The 17,744-nt window shown below is 37.6% G+C and overlaps 1 protein-coding gene across 1 annotated transcript in view; it reads left to right on the forward strand.

Moving 5' to 3' along the window:
- LOC136255854 (uncharacterized) overlaps positions 1–17,375 on the forward strand; it is a 28,842-nt gene extending 11,467 nt beyond the window's left edge. The window contains exons 5-10 of the mRNA XM_066048744.1: positions 4,300–4,558; positions 4,732–5,043; positions 5,588–5,659; positions 9,044–9,131; positions 9,185–9,236; positions 16,986–17,375. Coding sequence (XP_065904816.1) covers positions 4,300–4,558; positions 4,732–5,043; positions 5,588–5,659; positions 9,044–9,131; positions 9,185–9,236; positions 16,986–17,210 — 1,008 coding nt within the window. The 3' untranslated portion in view covers positions 17,211–17,375. The remainder of the gene's footprint in view (positions 1–4,299; positions 4,559–4,731; positions 5,044–5,587; positions 5,660–9,043; positions 9,132–9,184; positions 9,237–16,985) is intronic.
- Positions 17,376–17,744: the final 369 nt, after the last annotated feature.

Raw genomic sequence — 17,744 nt, forward strand, 5'->3', positions numbered from 1 at the left:
AATGCCAACTCGGTTATCATCCACTGACCTCTAATATTGTTCACACATTGCATATCCATACATTAATTGTCGGCCGTTTACATCCTTTTCTCAGAACTCAGAGTACTTTAAAATCAATTCAAATATTTCCACAGTACTATTGAATTTAATTAGCCCAATCTGTGGCATGGTTTAAAGTGATTACTGCTAATGTGCAAGATTTAGGCTACACAAAATTATTATTAACAGTATAGTGAAACACACAACCAGAAGTGCCTATAATTTTGTTTAATTCCTTGATCAATTACTTTGACAATGTGGAAGTGTGCTAATGTGCAAGTCTTGTCAGCCATACCCACTTATCAAGATCAGTGTCTGTAGGCGCACACCCATTTATCACAGTGTATAGGTATGCATGAATCCATACCTGTTGCTGTCTGCAGACTAACATGGAGTAACACTCACTAATTGATGATTGTTATTATATGAGGCATAGTCTAGTCTTTCAGTACTCCAGATATTTGTGAGTCATGCCCACTGCATACATGTAGCCATGCTAATTTATCAGTACAGTGAGTTGAAGTTTGTAGGTATGCATGAAGCCACACTCACTTTCAGGAAATGTATCTAGCTGTCTGTAAACTACCGACTGATTATTAACCTTACTGTTTAGTTTTCAACCCTCAATGCTCCCAAAGCGTAGCTCTTGGTAAATTAATCCAGGTTATATCCAGGTCAACAGGTCATCTGGGTCAGCAATAGTGACCCGGTTTCAATGCTACAATGAAGCCTTTAGGCCTTAGTATATGTTGTAATTAGTCTTTAAACAACTTGATAACATTAAAACACTTATAAATTTCCTGTGATTTGCAAAATTTTGACTTTTCCATGATATCTTTAGGACTCATCCATTTATTATAACAAACATAGTTGCAATGTTCCCTGCTGTCTAGCCACAATCGGATCTTTCAGGCATCTATATAAAGCAAATCCAATGGTTACACTCATCCAGCAGGCTATTAGCTGGAACTTGTAGTCTGCCTGATATGCATACCCTCAGCCCTTGGGTGGACATATCAGGCAGACCACTCGTTCCCATGTTACAACTATAAAATGCACACACACACACACACACACACACACACACACACACACACACACACACACACACACACACACACACACACACACACACACACACTTTTTGGAAATAATTCAAGAAACCAGTATTGCACTACTTACAGTTACTTGGTTGTAGTGTGCATACAGCTCACAGGTAACGTCACGAGTATACAGATGCGAATAATGCTCACGTCTTCTCACGGGATTGTTCTTTTGCAATTTACTGTGCAAGACCTGTGGAACATCGTGTGGATAAGCACTAGGCACGTGAGAAACTCGCCACGCATGAGAACACTCCCCACTGAGTTTAGTAACTTTATACAACACTTAAAAATTTGTGAGCAGATCTGAAGAATCCCATATGTTCATGCAAGCCTGGCTAGCTAAATTTACTGCAGAATGCAATAAACGTGCGGCCCACAGAATGCAATGGGTAAAATATGTACAAAATTGAAAAAAATCTGTAATTTTTAAAGCGCTTGTTTTACTATGAAGGAAAGTGATAGCACCACAAACCTTGGTAGCATCGTGCTCCCCAACGCAAGAGGAGTTCCTAAATCTTTACTTTGTGTCAGTACTCCCTAGGAGATGGAAGATATGAGTGCTAGTCTGCCTTGTGCTGGACGAGCAGTTCACTATCGCTTTTTTCTCACGTTTTCACCTTCGCCAGTTCGCCCTGGACATAGAAAATGAATGCCTGGAAGACAAAACTTACCAAGCAATGGATTTGCTTGTTCATGCAGAATCCAATGGCACAACTTGCATCTTGGTAGAGGACTGCATTCGTAAGTTATGATTGTTTTATTAAGCATCTGTAGTTTATTGTTGCTGTATAAATCGATTTTTCACTTCGTAGCACTGTCGCCCGAGCGCTGTAGCTAACTTCAAAAGTTCTTGGCTTCTAGAGCTGAACCTTCTGTTGACCATTACATGAGTCCTGTTATCTTGTCTTGCATGATGTTCTCAAGTGAAGTTTGCTATCATGGAGCATTGCTGTATATAGCCTTGCTGTACCCACGTGGGTCACTAGAGCGCACCTCATGCACATTGTACGTGTACATGCGATGTTACCTGTGAGCTGTACTGTAAAACTTTTTACCCTTGACTAGGTATGTTCAACAGCCAATTTTGGCAGGTTTTGATAAACCTGCTTTTTGCCAGTTTCGGCAACATTCGGTATCATATTTTTGCCAATTGTGACAAAATTAGGCTTTTCCCAGATGTTGGTAAATTCAGCATTGTCCATATTTTGCCAAATGTAGATCCAACATGTTGCCATTTTTGTCAATCTATTGGGTTCCATATTTTGCAGCTTTTGGGTTATTGCCAAAGTTGGAACAGCCTTAAAAGCAAAGTCTGGCAATGTAAAGAATTTTGCCATTGTTGGCAATTTACGAAATGCGACTTCAAAGTAGTGACAACAAAAGAATTAATGTAAAGTTACCAAGCTTCCAAAACTGGCTCTTTTAAGCAGGACCTTTTTGTCAAATTTGGCAATAATTCATGACCCCCATTATTGCCAACATTGGTATTATGTGGGATCTGAATTATTGCAAAAAATAGATCACAAAACCAGTATATACAAAGGCATGCAGTGTTTGGTTTAGGGCTATTCCCTTTTAAATTCTTATAGTGCCCATATTTACATATGTGACCCGCTGAGCGAATACCAGCTGTTTTTGCAAAATTCTATTTTGTTATAAAAATGTATTTGTAACAGAGTTGTGGAATGACTGTGTATTAATGTGTATTAATGTACTGAGTAAGGAAGAACCCCATGGCATGATGGATCAGACCTTGTACTGTAACGGGGTGCCCCAGCCCGTTACATTGGAGGTCCCACCAAGATAAGAAGAGTAGATTTGTTGTGACGACTACAGAATGCGGTGGAAGAGAGACACTTTATTACTATCAATGTACCCGAGATTGATAATTGTTGGAGCCATTAGACAAATTCTCCAGGTGAAAGAGACGGGACGAGAGAGGAGAACGGAGTGGGAGTTCTCCCTGTTGAAGGAGGCCAGACGTGGGACCAAGACATGTGCAATTGGGCAAGGCCAGCTGAGTCTTGTCGAGTTGTTAGAGAGGAGCAACTACAGCTAGGTTACAGGTCCGATTCTTGTAAATCATGCTGCTGTAAGTAGACGGACTATGAAGGGGTAGGGCAGCATCAGGGACAAGACATTGAGAGGTTCTGCAGCTACCAAGCATGAAGTCTGCGGTGCCTGCTAGCACTGCTCTGTGATTTGTGGTACCTAGTGAAGTGAACTCTGTGGTGTGGCAAGGAGCTATCAAAAGCTCAGTGATTAGTTGTTACTGTCAACAATTGTGAGAATGCTGGTGAACTGTGTGGCTGACTTGGTGAGTGGTGAGGACTGGGAAGTGTACCATCTCGTTAGGACCTCCACTGTCGCATGGAAAGACCCTCCTTATAATTGCAAGAGGCCCTCTATCACAAGAGAGAGCAAAATCACATTGTGTAATGTTTAATGTTTGTCACTTTAATCAAATCAGTCTTTTTACAAGCTACTGACTAGGTAAAAATCCATGTGCTACGTGTAAATTTTATGCATGATTCAATTGTTTCATTATGTATTGAAACAAAGCTTAAATTAATAAAACCTATACACCACCAGATTCTCCTTTCATTAGGAGTAAGAAAATCTTCATTGCATGTCCATACAACGTATGGTACATGAGTTATAGGTGCTTATTTATGATGTGGTAGAAATATAGTTTTCCGTCGTCATTTAATTGTTGAAATGGCTTTCTTCTTTGTCCACACGGAGACATACAGGGAAAACACTATACCCTGCTTGATGTGACAGTTCATGGTGAACAGACTGAGCTAAACCCCATCTTCACAGCTTGTTTCAGTCGTGCGTTATGGTTGATTAAGCAAGCATCTGTTGCTGTACAAATCAAAGTGTCATATTGTTGCTGTACAAAGTGAGTTTATTCCTGTTTCAACTGTCTAACCCTATAACTCCAAGACCATTCACCACAAAAGGCTGAAACTTTGGCTGTCCACTACTTTAATTTGTTATTATAGATAACAGGGAAGCAATAAAATGGAAAATGGAATTCGAAGAATGTGCAAAAATGGCCAGTGTTTGCTCAGCAGGTCACATAAATAATATGAAATTTACAGAACTTAATTGTTAATGTATGGTTATGTATGTGTATGTATGTATGTAGCTACCATCACAAGCAACACAATACTGTGATTCACTTGATGTGGTTAGAAGAACAATAGTGAATATTAGCCATGATATTGGTGAACCTTATCAACGTGAACCTGAAGTTCTATACACACATGATAAAGGAGTTTACAGAGTGTCTGTCTATGTTAATCGCACATACATCTGGCGACCATTTAACATCTCCATTGCAGTAGAAAATTCTGTTAATCTAAGCAACTTTTCTAATCCTGTGACTGTTAGAATCGGCACTAACGGTAAGTAAAATGTATTACATAAATGCTGCTAATAGATTACTATTAATTTTGTTGTTTGTATTTTGTCTACAAAATACATACTGCATATCATTATATGATATATACAAATACACGTACATAATTATGGATTATGTATACCATAATTATCAACATGGTGTTTGTCTATTGTGTAGCTGAAATAACCAGAGATGACTATGAATTAGAAGTGATAGACCATTCAGCTAATTCAGTGCTATTACACTGGTCTTTAAAGAGCCAGAAAATTAATGACATGCTTACGAGCTCATTCATTCATGGATTTAATTATACGATACACCAACTTAATGGAGGTCACGCTGTGACGTATTGTGATAATTCCATCAATGAGACATTTAATAACATTACTTTCATTGTATCTGAGTGGTATTTAGTAATTGGCCAAATTATAACGGATGATAATGACTCATGGTACCCAGAACCATCATATGTCTACTTTATGCCACAAGGTTTGTACAACATAAAAGCATATTATTTTGTTTCACCATAAAGTATTAGTGAATATTGTTAGGTGTAAGATTCGGTAATTTCACGAGTGATTTCAACAGTAATTTATTAATAGAGTTTCCACAAAAGTTATTTTATTCATTGCAATAGATTAGGAGTTTGTAAGCTTTACCTGTGCTATATAGTGTTATGAATTTATAGCCTATGGCTATTGATAGAGGTCATTACACTATTCAAGAATGTCTTGTAGCACAGGTTCCACCACAGCTGAATCTCCTGATCTAGACTTACTCCATCATTACCCAAATACTACACTGTCTTGGTCCGTCTTAGTCCACCTTGGGACCAGGGCACTGTCTTGGTCCGTCTTAATCCATCTTGGTCCCAAGATGGACTAAGACGGACCAAGACAGTGCAGTATTTGGGTAATGACAGAGTTTGTCTAGGTTGGTATTTGTTGTGCACTACACTTGTGTAGTGCACTTGTGTATTTATCAATATATTGTACATGCGATGAATGATAGTACGTATTATTCTGCTATCTAGAAACCAATTCAACAGCAGGTGAGAATCTCAACCTAACAACTTGTGAGAAGATAGAGACATGTGATAATGCAGGTAGACCAGTTAAATGTTATGTGGTAATCATACAGTACTTATGTACATGTAAGACACAAAGCATAATTATCTGCTACATGGAACTATTACCACACAAAAATAGCCAAACTGTGAAAAAAATAGTGCGGCCTAAAAAGCCTGGATGAAAAAGTCATGAAATCAAAGTTGGTGGCCAAGGAATGGCTGCAATGATGTTAATGCTAATAAATTTTAACAATGCACACAACAGCCACTATTAAAATCTTTTAGCATCATTGCAGCCATTTCTTGGTTGCCACCTTTGATTGCACAATTTTTTAACCCAGGATTTTTAGGCCGCACCATTTTTTCACAGCTTGGTTGTTTTTGTGTGTACTTTATAAGGCCCCAAATCCAGCCTATGGCCTTTATTTTTACTCACATTTCTTCTTTTCTATGCAGACACAATGATGATTATTGAAGACAGACTTATAAATGTATTGCATTGCATAATTTATTTCAATATTTGATAATATTATTGTAATACTCTAATAGAGTGCAAATTTTGAGGATTTCTAATAGAACATACTGTACATAAAATGTTCTAGAGCAATCCAATACTTCTACTGGTAGATCTATGAAATTACAAACATTTAACTATAAGCAGATTTAAACTAGAAATCTCATTCAGAAATTAAGTGAGGTGATCAGCCAAGATAGCAGTGGTTCAGTGGTTAAGGATGCAGGTGTTAGGTATGGAGGCCCCTGGTTCGAACTCTGCCCGACCTTTTTTGTACATCTTTTGTACCCCGTGGTGACTGCTCTATTAGAGTATCTCGATTCCACGATTTTACACTTACTTGGTTTTTACTTTATAATTTTGTCACTGTAACTCTATTGCTATTCAAACTATCTAAAGGCACTGGTATGATGACTAGACTGACTACACACCAATTTTCAAGTTATTCATATACTCGGTTTACCCTGTAGCCGTGACAGAAGTTTGATCTTTTCTTAACGTAAATAAATGCTCATAACTCCTTAGATATTCCTTAGATTCACAGCAAACTTGGTGGGTGAATCCACCATTACACGCTCTTTATTTGTGCCAAAGATGGTGGCAATCGAGTTACACAATTGCATTTTATAGCAATTTTCGCAAAATGTGCAAAAAGAAATCGAAGCCCCGTAGCCCCATACAGCATAAGAAGAAAAAAACAACAAAAAAATTAAAACAAAACTTTGAATGCCCATATCTCGCAAATGGCTGTTGCGAATTTAATCAAATTTGCTGTGTGGCGTACCCTACCTGGCAGACAGCTATAATGCTAAATGGTGTGCTTTGGAGAAGGGGCCATGGAGCTATGAACCTGTGAAAAAGCTGTTTTCTTTCTTCCTGTCAATATACTAATGGTGTGGTGTGCCGGCTTTCTTGGACGCATGACACACTACTGTGTGTCTTGATTTACAGCCTTGTCACAATTATATACACTGTAGATTTACTAGAATTCTCACTCGTAAGATAGAAATTAAGTGAGATGACCAGCTAACAACAATGATTCAAGAGTGAGGGGTTTGGGGGTTAGACATAGAGGCCCCCGGTTTAAACTCTGGACAACCTTTTTTGACTTTTGTACACTTTTTGCTACTAGGTGACTGCTCTATTAGAATATTTTGAACTCTGATTTTACACTAAGTTGGTTTTCTCCTTGTAACTTCACTGTGATTTCTTTTAAACCACAAAGGTTTTGAGCTATGATGGTTAATCTATACACATACTGATTTACAAGTTATTCCCAGTAGTGGTTTACCCTGCAGGCATGACAAAATGTTGGTCTTTTTGTGCAAATAATTGTCTGTAACTCTGTGAATGCTTGTCAGATTCACACCAGATGTTGTACATGAATTCTTCTTGATACATCCTTAATGTGGACACCATATTTTACATCAATCAAGTTATGCATATGCATTTATACTGGAATTTTTTTTTGTAAAGCGTGCTAAAAACCAAAGATATTTTAAGAACCTGTAAAACAAAGATATAAAGCGGGCTTGTATTTCACATTGCATGAAGTTTAAATTTTGGTATGTGGGATGCCAAAGGTGGAGGGAAGCCACAGTACATTGCAAAATTATATGCTTTTGAGAAGCTGGGACCATGGAGCTATATATGTAGTATAGCAGCACAATGCAAAAATCGTGCTTTTTCATAAAAGCATGAAACTTACACATAAGTACACTGTAGTACTCCTCATATTATAAACTTTTTGATATAGCGCCACAGCAGATTTGACCTTTGGTGACCTTTATTGTCATTTTTGCCCAGAAATTTGATCATTTCTGTGTTTATCTCCCTGAGGCATTTATTAACTTTTTAAAACATGGTACCAAAATAAAGATCTTGTAGAACGAAACAACTTAGTTTTTATGAGAAGTTAATAGGTGATTTCATTCTAAAGGTATCATCATTTATATTGCCCAGAGATAATCTACCTTCCCATGTGTATTTTACATCCCGGTACACAGGAATTTGTAAAGGGGTTTCCACTACAGCTAAGTGACTGTTATATTAGAGTAGTTTATATTACCTGACTGCTTTATTAGAGTATCTTGATCTTTTCACCAAAATCATAATTCAGAGCAATGCTACATTTGTTGCTATCACATGAGAAACTATTATTTAACTTAGATAAATGTTTAAAATGTGTCCGGTCCCATGATAGATTCCAGATTCTGGAAACCTGAGGTTTTAATTTCTTAATGTTTCAAGTACTGTGTAAAATCCAAAGGGGTTTCCTGAAACTCCCTGGGTATGCCCCTGCCAAGGGCAGGTAAACTCAAAGAATTTTGTAGCTAATAAAAGCAATCATAAATTCAAATTGGAATTACCTATATACTTCAAATAAAAACCAAGATCAACAAGACCTTTACTTTGGTACCATGTTTTAACACGTCAATTAATGCCTCAGGGAGATAAAGACAGGAATGGTCAAATTTCTGTGCAAAAGTGGTAACAAAGGTCACCATATCAGTGATGGCACTATATGAAAAATACATGCCATGAGGAATACTATTTATAAGTTTCATGCTTTGATGAAAATGTGCACAATTAGGCTAATTTTGGGAGCTACGCCGCTATACTAACACATCCATGAAAACTGTTTGCTTTCTTTGCATCAGTATACCATGAATTTTTTGTTGGCATGCAGCATGACACGCTATCGTGTATCTCGATGGTTTCTATTAAGTAAAATGTTAATAAGAATGGTCAGCTATGGGTTTTTTGATACTTTGCGTATGTGCTGAATGATGAGTTAATTTTTTGTTGTATATCCAGAATCCCAGATATGTATGCCCATTTCTTTGTAGCAATGTGGTTCAGTCACAAAGTATACAGTATGCATTAATGAAATTCTTATGCAACAGAGTATCCAGTTTGGATCCTGATCCTTCTGTTGTGTTCTACTGTGGTACTGACCATTCTCTGCACTTCATTGCTGATATGCGGTGCAAGGTATGTACACAGCAAGTTGTAGTTAATGTTACATTTTACTACAAACCCTGTAGATCATGGTTGTCACAGTTTTGTGTTGCTACAAACAACAATGACCACAACAGTGTAAGTGTGAGTGTTTTATCTCATAATTAGGATCTGCAATCCAAAATATTAACTTTCACAAACTGCTATTATGGGATATTCATTGCAGTGTTCCATTGCTAGATCCACCATGAAACCGGAGACCTGATTGTTGTCTTTATAGAAATATCACTTTTAGTATCTCACAAGAAAAATTTATTTTTAAATTTTGTACTCCACACAATTAAGGATCGGATTAAACTTGCTACATAGCCAGATCATATCCAGAGTTGTTGTAGTTAAAGTATGCACAGTATAATGAGCAAATGAGGGTGCCAGGCAAAAGGTTGCTTTTTTGAAAAATAAAGAAATACAACGTTTCAATTTCAAACTGTCCTACCACCCAGAACAAGAAAAACCAACTCTTCCACATAGTGTTTCAGTATGCTTGGATGCATAATCTGTCTATGCTGATAATCTGGAGAAGATCTGAGACTTCTCACCTACTGGGTGAAGAGTTTCAAACATTTCAGCAGCATTAACAAATTATATTGAGCTTTCTAGTCATTTCCAGTGATTCTGCAGCCACAATATTGACTAGAACTATGGTAAAAGATGTCCCTGGATGTTTGGAACTAGTGGTTGTCAATTATTATTTCATCCACAGCTTCCATGTGTTGTTCTAAGCTCTACACCACGGGAGGCAGCTAAATCGTCCAAATTTGACTTCACCTCTCATGCTCCACAACAACTTCAAAATCACCCTACAATACCATCATGTTGCAAAATATCCATAAACAATTGCAAACCCAAAAAAGCACAAAATTTTCAATTCAAGCTATGTGGAGCTCCTGGTGAGCTGTTGATATCAAGACACACGGTAGTGTGTCGTGCGGCCCAAGAAGCCGGCGCGCCACACCGTGAGTATATTGACAGGAAGAACGAAAACGTCATTTTCACACCTTTGTATCTCGGTGATCACTTATCTGATTGGAACCAAATTTGCTACACAGTTGCCCGCCAGCCAAGGGAGTCTACATTCCAAATTTGAAGGAAATCGCTCCAGCCATTTCCGAGATACGAGCTGCCAAAGTTTCGTTTTTTTTTCTTCGTTTTTTTTTTCTTCTTCTTCTTCTTCTTCGTCTTTTCGCACACTTGCAAAAATTGCTATAACAAGCAAACGCGTACTCCGATCGCCTTGAAATTTGGCACACAGAAAGGGAGTCCAAAGGCGAATCCTAGCATCAACTTTGGTACAAATCCGATGTATGGTTCAGGAGTTATGACCGATTATTCGCGTAAAACAAGATCGATTTGTTGTCACACCTACAGGGTAAACCGCTTCATGGAATGAGTTGAAAATTGCTATGTAGATGGAGTAATCATCGTAGGAGTGCCTTTTGGTGGTTTGAAAGGAATCGAGATAAAGACCACGGAGATATGACATAATCTTATAGACAGTTCAGCAAGAAGACAGTCACCATGTGGAGAGTTAAGCAAATATACCACTATAGAGATTCAGAACATTACAAGTCACACTGAAGAAAGTTCAGCTATAAACAAGTCATGCACTGTGTAGAAAATTCAGCTACAATTAAGTCACTCTCTAGAGAATTCAGTTACACAGAATTCTGCTACACACAAGTCACTGTGGAGAGAGTTCAGCTACAAACAAATTACCCTTTAGAGTGATCAGCTACAAACAAAACACTTTGCAGGGTGTTCAACTGCAACAATCAATTACCTTTAGAGTGATCAGCAATGAACAAATCAACACAAATCTATCTGTAGAGAGATCAGCTAGAAACAAATCACCCTGAAGAGAGTTCAGCTACAAAAAATCACCCTGTAGAGACATCAGCTAGAAACTAGACACAATGTAAGGAGTTCAGCTACAAGCAATCACCCTGTAGAGAGTTCAGCTAAAACAAATCAACCTGCAGAGAGATCAGCTACAAACAAATCACCTTATAGAGAGTTCAGCTACAAACAGATTACCTGTAGAGAGATCGGCTACAAACAAATCAACCTGCAGAGAGATCATCTATATACACACAAATCAACTTGTAGACAGATCAGCTACAAACAAATCACCCTGTAGAGAGATCAGCTAGAAACTACACACAATGTAAGGAGTTCAGCTACAAACAAATCACCCTGTAGAGAGATCAGCTACAAACTAGACACAAAGTAAGGAGTTCAGCTACAAGCAAATTACCCTGTAGAGAGTTCATGTACAAACAAATCAACCTGTAGAGCAATCAGCTAGAAACAAATCACCCTGAAGAGAGGTCAGCTACAAAAAATCACCCTGTAGAGAGATCAGCTAGAAACAAATCACCCTGAAGAGAGGTCAGCTACAAAAAAATCACCCTGTAGAGAGATCAGCTACAAACAAATTGCCCTGTAGAGAGATCGGCTACAAACAAATCAACCTGAAGAGAGATTAGCTACACACAAATCAACTTGTAGAGAGTTCAGCTACAAACAAATTACCCTGAAATCAGCCTGTAGAGAGTTCAGCTAAAACAAATCAACCTGCAGAGAGATCAACTACAAACAAATCACCTTATAGAGAGTTCAGCTACAAACAAATCTCCCTGTAGAGAGATCAGCTAGAAGAAGTTACCTTGTAGAGAGTTCAGCTTCAAACAAATCACACTGTAGAAAGATCAGCTAGAAGAGGTCACCTTGTAGAGAGTTCAGTTACAAAAAAACCACCATGTAGAGAGCTCAGCTACAAACTAGTGACCTTGTCGAGACATCAGCTAGAAGAAGTTACCTTGTAGAGAGTTCAGCTACAAAGAAACCATTCTTTAAAGAGCTCGGCTGCAAACAAACCACCTGTACAGAATTCAGCTACAAATAAATCACCCTGTAGAAAGATGAGCTAGAAAAAGTTACCTTGTAGAGAGTTCAGTTACAAAGAAACCACCATGTAGAGAATTCAGCTACAAACTAGTGACCCTGTAAAGACATCAGCTAGAAGCAGTTACCTTGAGAGAGTTCAACTACAAAGAAACCATCATGTAGAGAGTTCAGCTACAAACAAATCTACTTGTAGAGAGATCAGCTAGAAGAAGTTACCTTGTAGAGAGTTCAGCTTCAAACAAATCACCCTGTAGAAAGATCAGCTAGAAGAGGTCACCTTGTAGAGAGTTCAGTTACAAAAAAACCACCATGTAGAGAGCTCAACTACAAACTAGTGACATTGTAGAGACATCAGCTAGAAGAAGTTACCTTGTAGAGAGTTCAGCTACAAAGAAACCATTCTGTAAAGAGCTCAGCTGCAAACAAATCACCTGTACAGAATTCAGCTACAAACAAATCACCCTGCAGAGAGATCAGCTAGAAGAAGTTAACTTGTAGAGAGTTCAGCTACAAAGAAACCATCATTTAGAAAGTTCAGTTACAAACAAATCTCCCTGTAGAGAGATCAGCTAGAAGAAGTTACCTTGTAGAGAGTGAAGCTACAAACAAATCACCCTATTGAAAGATCAGCTAGAAGAAGTCACCTTGTAGAAAGTTCTGTTACAAAGAAACCACCATGTAGAGAGTTCAGCTACAAACTAGCTACCTTGTAGAGACATCAGCTAGAAAAGTTACCTTGTAGAGAGTTCAGCTACAAAGAAACCATTCTGTAAAGAGCTCAGCTGCAAACAAATCACCTGTACAGAATTCGGCTATGAACAAATCATCCTGTAGAGAGATCAGCTAGAAGAAGTTACCTTGTAGATAGTTCAGCTACAAACAAATCACCCTGTAGAGAGATCAGTTAGAAGAAATTACCTTGTAGAGTGTTCAGCTACAAAGAAACCATCATGTAGAGAGTTCAGCTGCAAAGAAATCACCCTGTAGAAAATTCTGCCAGAAACAAATTGCCCTGTAGAAAGATCAGTTAGAAGAAGTTACCTTTTAGAGAGTTCAGCTACAAAGAAACCACCTGTACAGAATTCAGCTACAAACAAATCACCTGTACAGAATTCAGCTACATACAAATCACCTGTAGAGAGTTCAGCTACAAACAAATCTCCCTGTAGAGAGATCAGCTAGAAGAAGTTACTTTGTAGATAGTTCAGCTACAAACAAATCACCCTGTAGAAAGATCAGTTAGAAGAAGTTACTTTGTAGAGAGTTCAGCTACAAAGAAACCATTCTGTAAAGAGCTCAGCTGCAAACAAATCACCTGTAAAGAATTCAGCTACAAACAAATCGCCCTGTAGAGAGATCAGCTAGAAGAAGTTACCTTGTAGATAGTTCAGCTACAAAAAATCTCCCTGTAGAGAGATCAGCTAGAAGAAATTACCTTGTAGAGAGTTCAGCTACAAAGAAACTATCATGTAGAGAGTTCAGCTGCAAAGAAATCACCACTGTCCAAATTTCAAGGCAATAGCTCTTTCCAATCTGAAGTTATCAATTGTCAAAATTGGCAAATTGGATGTGTGTGGAAGACCCCTTTTCGCAAATCCGATCACATATGTATTATATATATAATTTGTACATTTACTGATAAAATATTTAAAGTACATCTACTTCATCTTTTCGTCTTCCTGTAGTAAAGAAAAAAAACATAGGTTAAAAAAGTCCCAAAGCTGGCCATAGGCCGGCTTTGGGGTATACAAATACAAAAAGAAATGAAATCTAATCCAAAACAGCCAAGCTGTAAAAAAAGTGTGCGGCCCTCAGAAAGACTATGGTGAAAAAAGATGTGAAATCCAAGGTGGCGGCCAAGAAATGGCTGTGATGGTAGGTTAATGGTAAAAATTTTAATAACGACAATTCAGGTGAATTTTTGTGCCGCTTCACAAAATTTACCTGAATTGTCATTATTAAAATTTTTACCATTAACCTACCATCACAGCCATTTCTTGGCCGCCACCTTGGATTTCACATCTTTTTTCACCATAGCCTTTCTGAGGGCCGCACACTTTTTTTACAGCTTGGCTGTTTTGGATTAGATACTAATTACAGAAACACTGACTGCCACTGCTACCAAACGTTCTGGACCATCATTTCATTCTAAACAAAATTAGATGGCCAGTGTAGCATCCAAAGCATTGGAAAGGACTTTGACACCATTAAGAGAACCCTGTGGATTAAAGCACAAATATTTTGACGCTTTTCACCCAAAGTCTCAGCTTGAATTCAAAATTTTGTGTTTCGTTTCATGATTTTAAAGAAAGCAACCCTGTGCTGGGAGCCAAGTGGATTCAATTGCTTATCAGTGTGTGTACTTTTAACTACAATAAAATGTAGGTACTGTAAGTAGCAAGTTACATTCGGCATTTTGTGTGGAGCAAAAAATAAAATAATTTTTAGGTTCGTGAGATACTAAAATCAATATTTCTGTGAAGACAACAATGATGCCTCCAGTTTCATGGTGGATCTAGCAATGATTGCAGGGGAATGAAATTTAAAAGTTGATTTTTCAGATGGCAGACTCTATCATAGTTATTTTTTTCATGTATATGGTTGTAAATCTCATGAATAATAATTAAAGAAGAAATTTTAAACAGAATAATTTAATTAATTTTAAAATGAAGATATATCATTCCAAGGCTTCTACTTGCCTTGGAATGATATATCTTTTGATATAGCATACATAGCTGTATGCTATATCCAAAGATAAACTAAGCAATAAAAAGTAGAGAAACAAGAGATGAATGATTATATAGCAAAGCTATGTGAGAAAATCCCTACAATGGCACTATATAGCAATTCAACACCAGTGCAGGGATTTTCCCACTGAGCTGTGCTGTAACTACTATCATTCATCTTTTGTTTCACTACTTTTTATTGTTTGGATTCCTATTATATTTTTAATATTTTAGTTTATCTTTTGATATAGCATACAGCTACGTATACACATGTGAACACTTCTTATTGTTTTACTATGATTTAATATCGTGCACTTTCAGTACTTTTTATCGATGTGCTATGGTCCCTACTCTAGTTGAAAATTCCAAAATTTTCTGTGTACTTGTTTGTTAACATTTTTTTGTAAATAATTATTATGACTGGTGAACCCACGCATACTGCATCTGAATGGTGCCATGCATCCCAATTATCGTCTGAAAAGTGAAGTATCCATTATGCTTCGTTGTCAGCTATGTTCACCCCATTATGCAGCATTTTGAATCAAGAACTGTTTAATAAGCACCTCTGCAATCCACACATACCGAAAGAAATGGTGCCGTGCGCCCCAGTTATATCAATAATTATTGTCTGAAAAGTGAAGTATCCATTACGCCTTGTTGTTGAGACTAAATTGCCAGCTTTCTAAATGGTGACTGTCATAGTGTTTGTTCTTGTTTTTCTCTTTGTATATTCATTAGTGAATAATTACGCTTCGTTGTCGGCTATGTTCAACCCGTTACACAGCAGTACAAATCAAGAACTGTTTGAAAAGTGCCACTATGCAATGTGCGAAATAACTTTTCAGACGTGTCCTGTCGTACTGTCAGAGCATTGTGAAATTTGAGAGGATATCAAGCAATTAGACTGGACATTTTAACTTTTATTGTTTCTCCTTTCCCGTGTTTCTACCACTTGTATGTTTGTTTCAAACATTGGGGCCACCAATGTATTGTAGAGCTGATTACTTGTCAAACACTCACTGATACGTACAGCATTTTAAAGAGTAGCTGCTGGCCACATGAAATGGCTTCTATGGAAACAATTGGGCCTTTGTAGGAAAGGAGTCATAAGGAAGGCTTCTACTTGCCTTGGAATGATATAGTTACCCTGTACATGGTCAAATTTAGCTTAGGCTTATCATAGTGGCTCTATCTCTAATATGAACAGATGCACTGATGCCTTGTTCATTCTAGTTTAAAATCTGATTGTGCAGGCGATATCATAAATACCACAAGTAAAAGTACTACTGGCAATCAGAATATAAATACATTTTACTACTGCACTACAGGTGACTGATACAAGTAGACTGGTGCAACATAGTAAACTGTTAACCTCAGAGGTTAACTTGGGCATGCCTTTGTGGTCAGTACAAGCCAAAAACACATAACTTAATTTCATGTCAATACCATCATGTCTGGATTCCCTCCTAGCCCAATCATATAACACTATAAACTTTGAAAGGACAGTATTTCCAGACAAATTCAATTATAGGCTGACACCTGGTGTAATTGACCAGAAATTGTCCGGTGACCGAACGTTATTTCACACACTGCTATGACAAATGCGGACAATTTCCGTTACGAAGGGAAGCCATCACGTCCTATCACCAAATCAACACTTTTCGCTGTCAGCAAAGATGAATGGGACACAAAAGAGGACACTGGTAAGTCCATAAAGAAGGCATTGTACATACTGCGGTATACCAAAAGGCACCTGTCGGACCGAAGCGATGCTGAACAGTGAAAAAATCAAGCTCGTAGCCTTAGCCGTTATCAAGTTACGTTTGTCTGAAGGAATCAGTCAGTCAGTTACTCAGCCAGTAGAAAATTCCGTTTAATACATTATTATAAAAATTCCATAGCAACTTGTTGAAAGTATTTCGAGTTGATCTGAAAGCTTTTGTGGGCTTAGTTTTACTTAACCAATACTTCCTCACCGTTGTCAGGGAAAATTGAGGCTGGTTTTTGGGTGATGTTATTTTGTGGGCCACGCCTACTCCTTTGTGGTCCCTACTATACAGTAATATCGTACGGTATGATATTGATCTAGTGGAATAACAATAGTATATTGTAGTGTAATTTTAAATTGTTCTGTTATTGTCATGCTATATAACCACCCAGTTCTACATTGCAATAACCACAATTACCATATTAGGACAAAGAAAGCATAGAAGAACCTGAAACAGTAACAGACAGCTATGCAGTATATAAACAAGAAAGGAGCATAGTGGAGAATGTCTATTCTCAGTTACCAGTTCGTGATATTGCTAACTGTGATGATGTCACTAGTTCTGATGATGCCACTAGTTCTGATGATGTCACTAGTTCTGATGATGCCACTAATTCTGATGATATTGACTGTATAGAGACTGAAGTGTAGTTGCACCAACTATGCATTCATATTATAAAGTGCAACCATGTACATATTCCTGTGGTCATAAAGTTCCTGGACCTTTTCAAAAACTTGTATATTATTGTATACGATGTATTTTGTACTATTATATATGTATTATGTTCATAAAACTGAGTGTGTTTGTTGCATTAATTGCTGCTATGTAAGATTATTAATGGATAGCTATACAGTTAAAATACTTTAGGCCCCTTACTGTATTTTGATGATTTTTGACAAAAAAAGTTTAGTATACCAAGAATCGAGATACTCTAATAAAGCAGTCACAGTATTAGAGCAGTGTGTAGGGAGCTATGTAAGGATTTTTATGTACTTTATCAGGTACACACTATGATGCTTGGGGTAAAATACCTGGGGTTTCTGAATTTGAAGCCATAGGGATTTCTAAGGCCATTCTAACAATCTTAATGAAACCCTGCACTATCACACCCCAAGCTAGTCTTATAGCTACTTTTGGAATGAGGAAAACTGGATTCAAGTCTCAACACAAGACTTCCTTCAATG

This window comes from Dysidea avara, chromosome 5 (assembly GCF_963678975.1).
Source record: "Dysidea avara chromosome 5, odDysAvar1.4, whole genome shotgun sequence".
Classification (NCBI taxonomy): Eukaryota; Metazoa; Porifera; class Demospongiae; order Dictyoceratida; family Dysideidae; genus Dysidea; species Dysidea avara.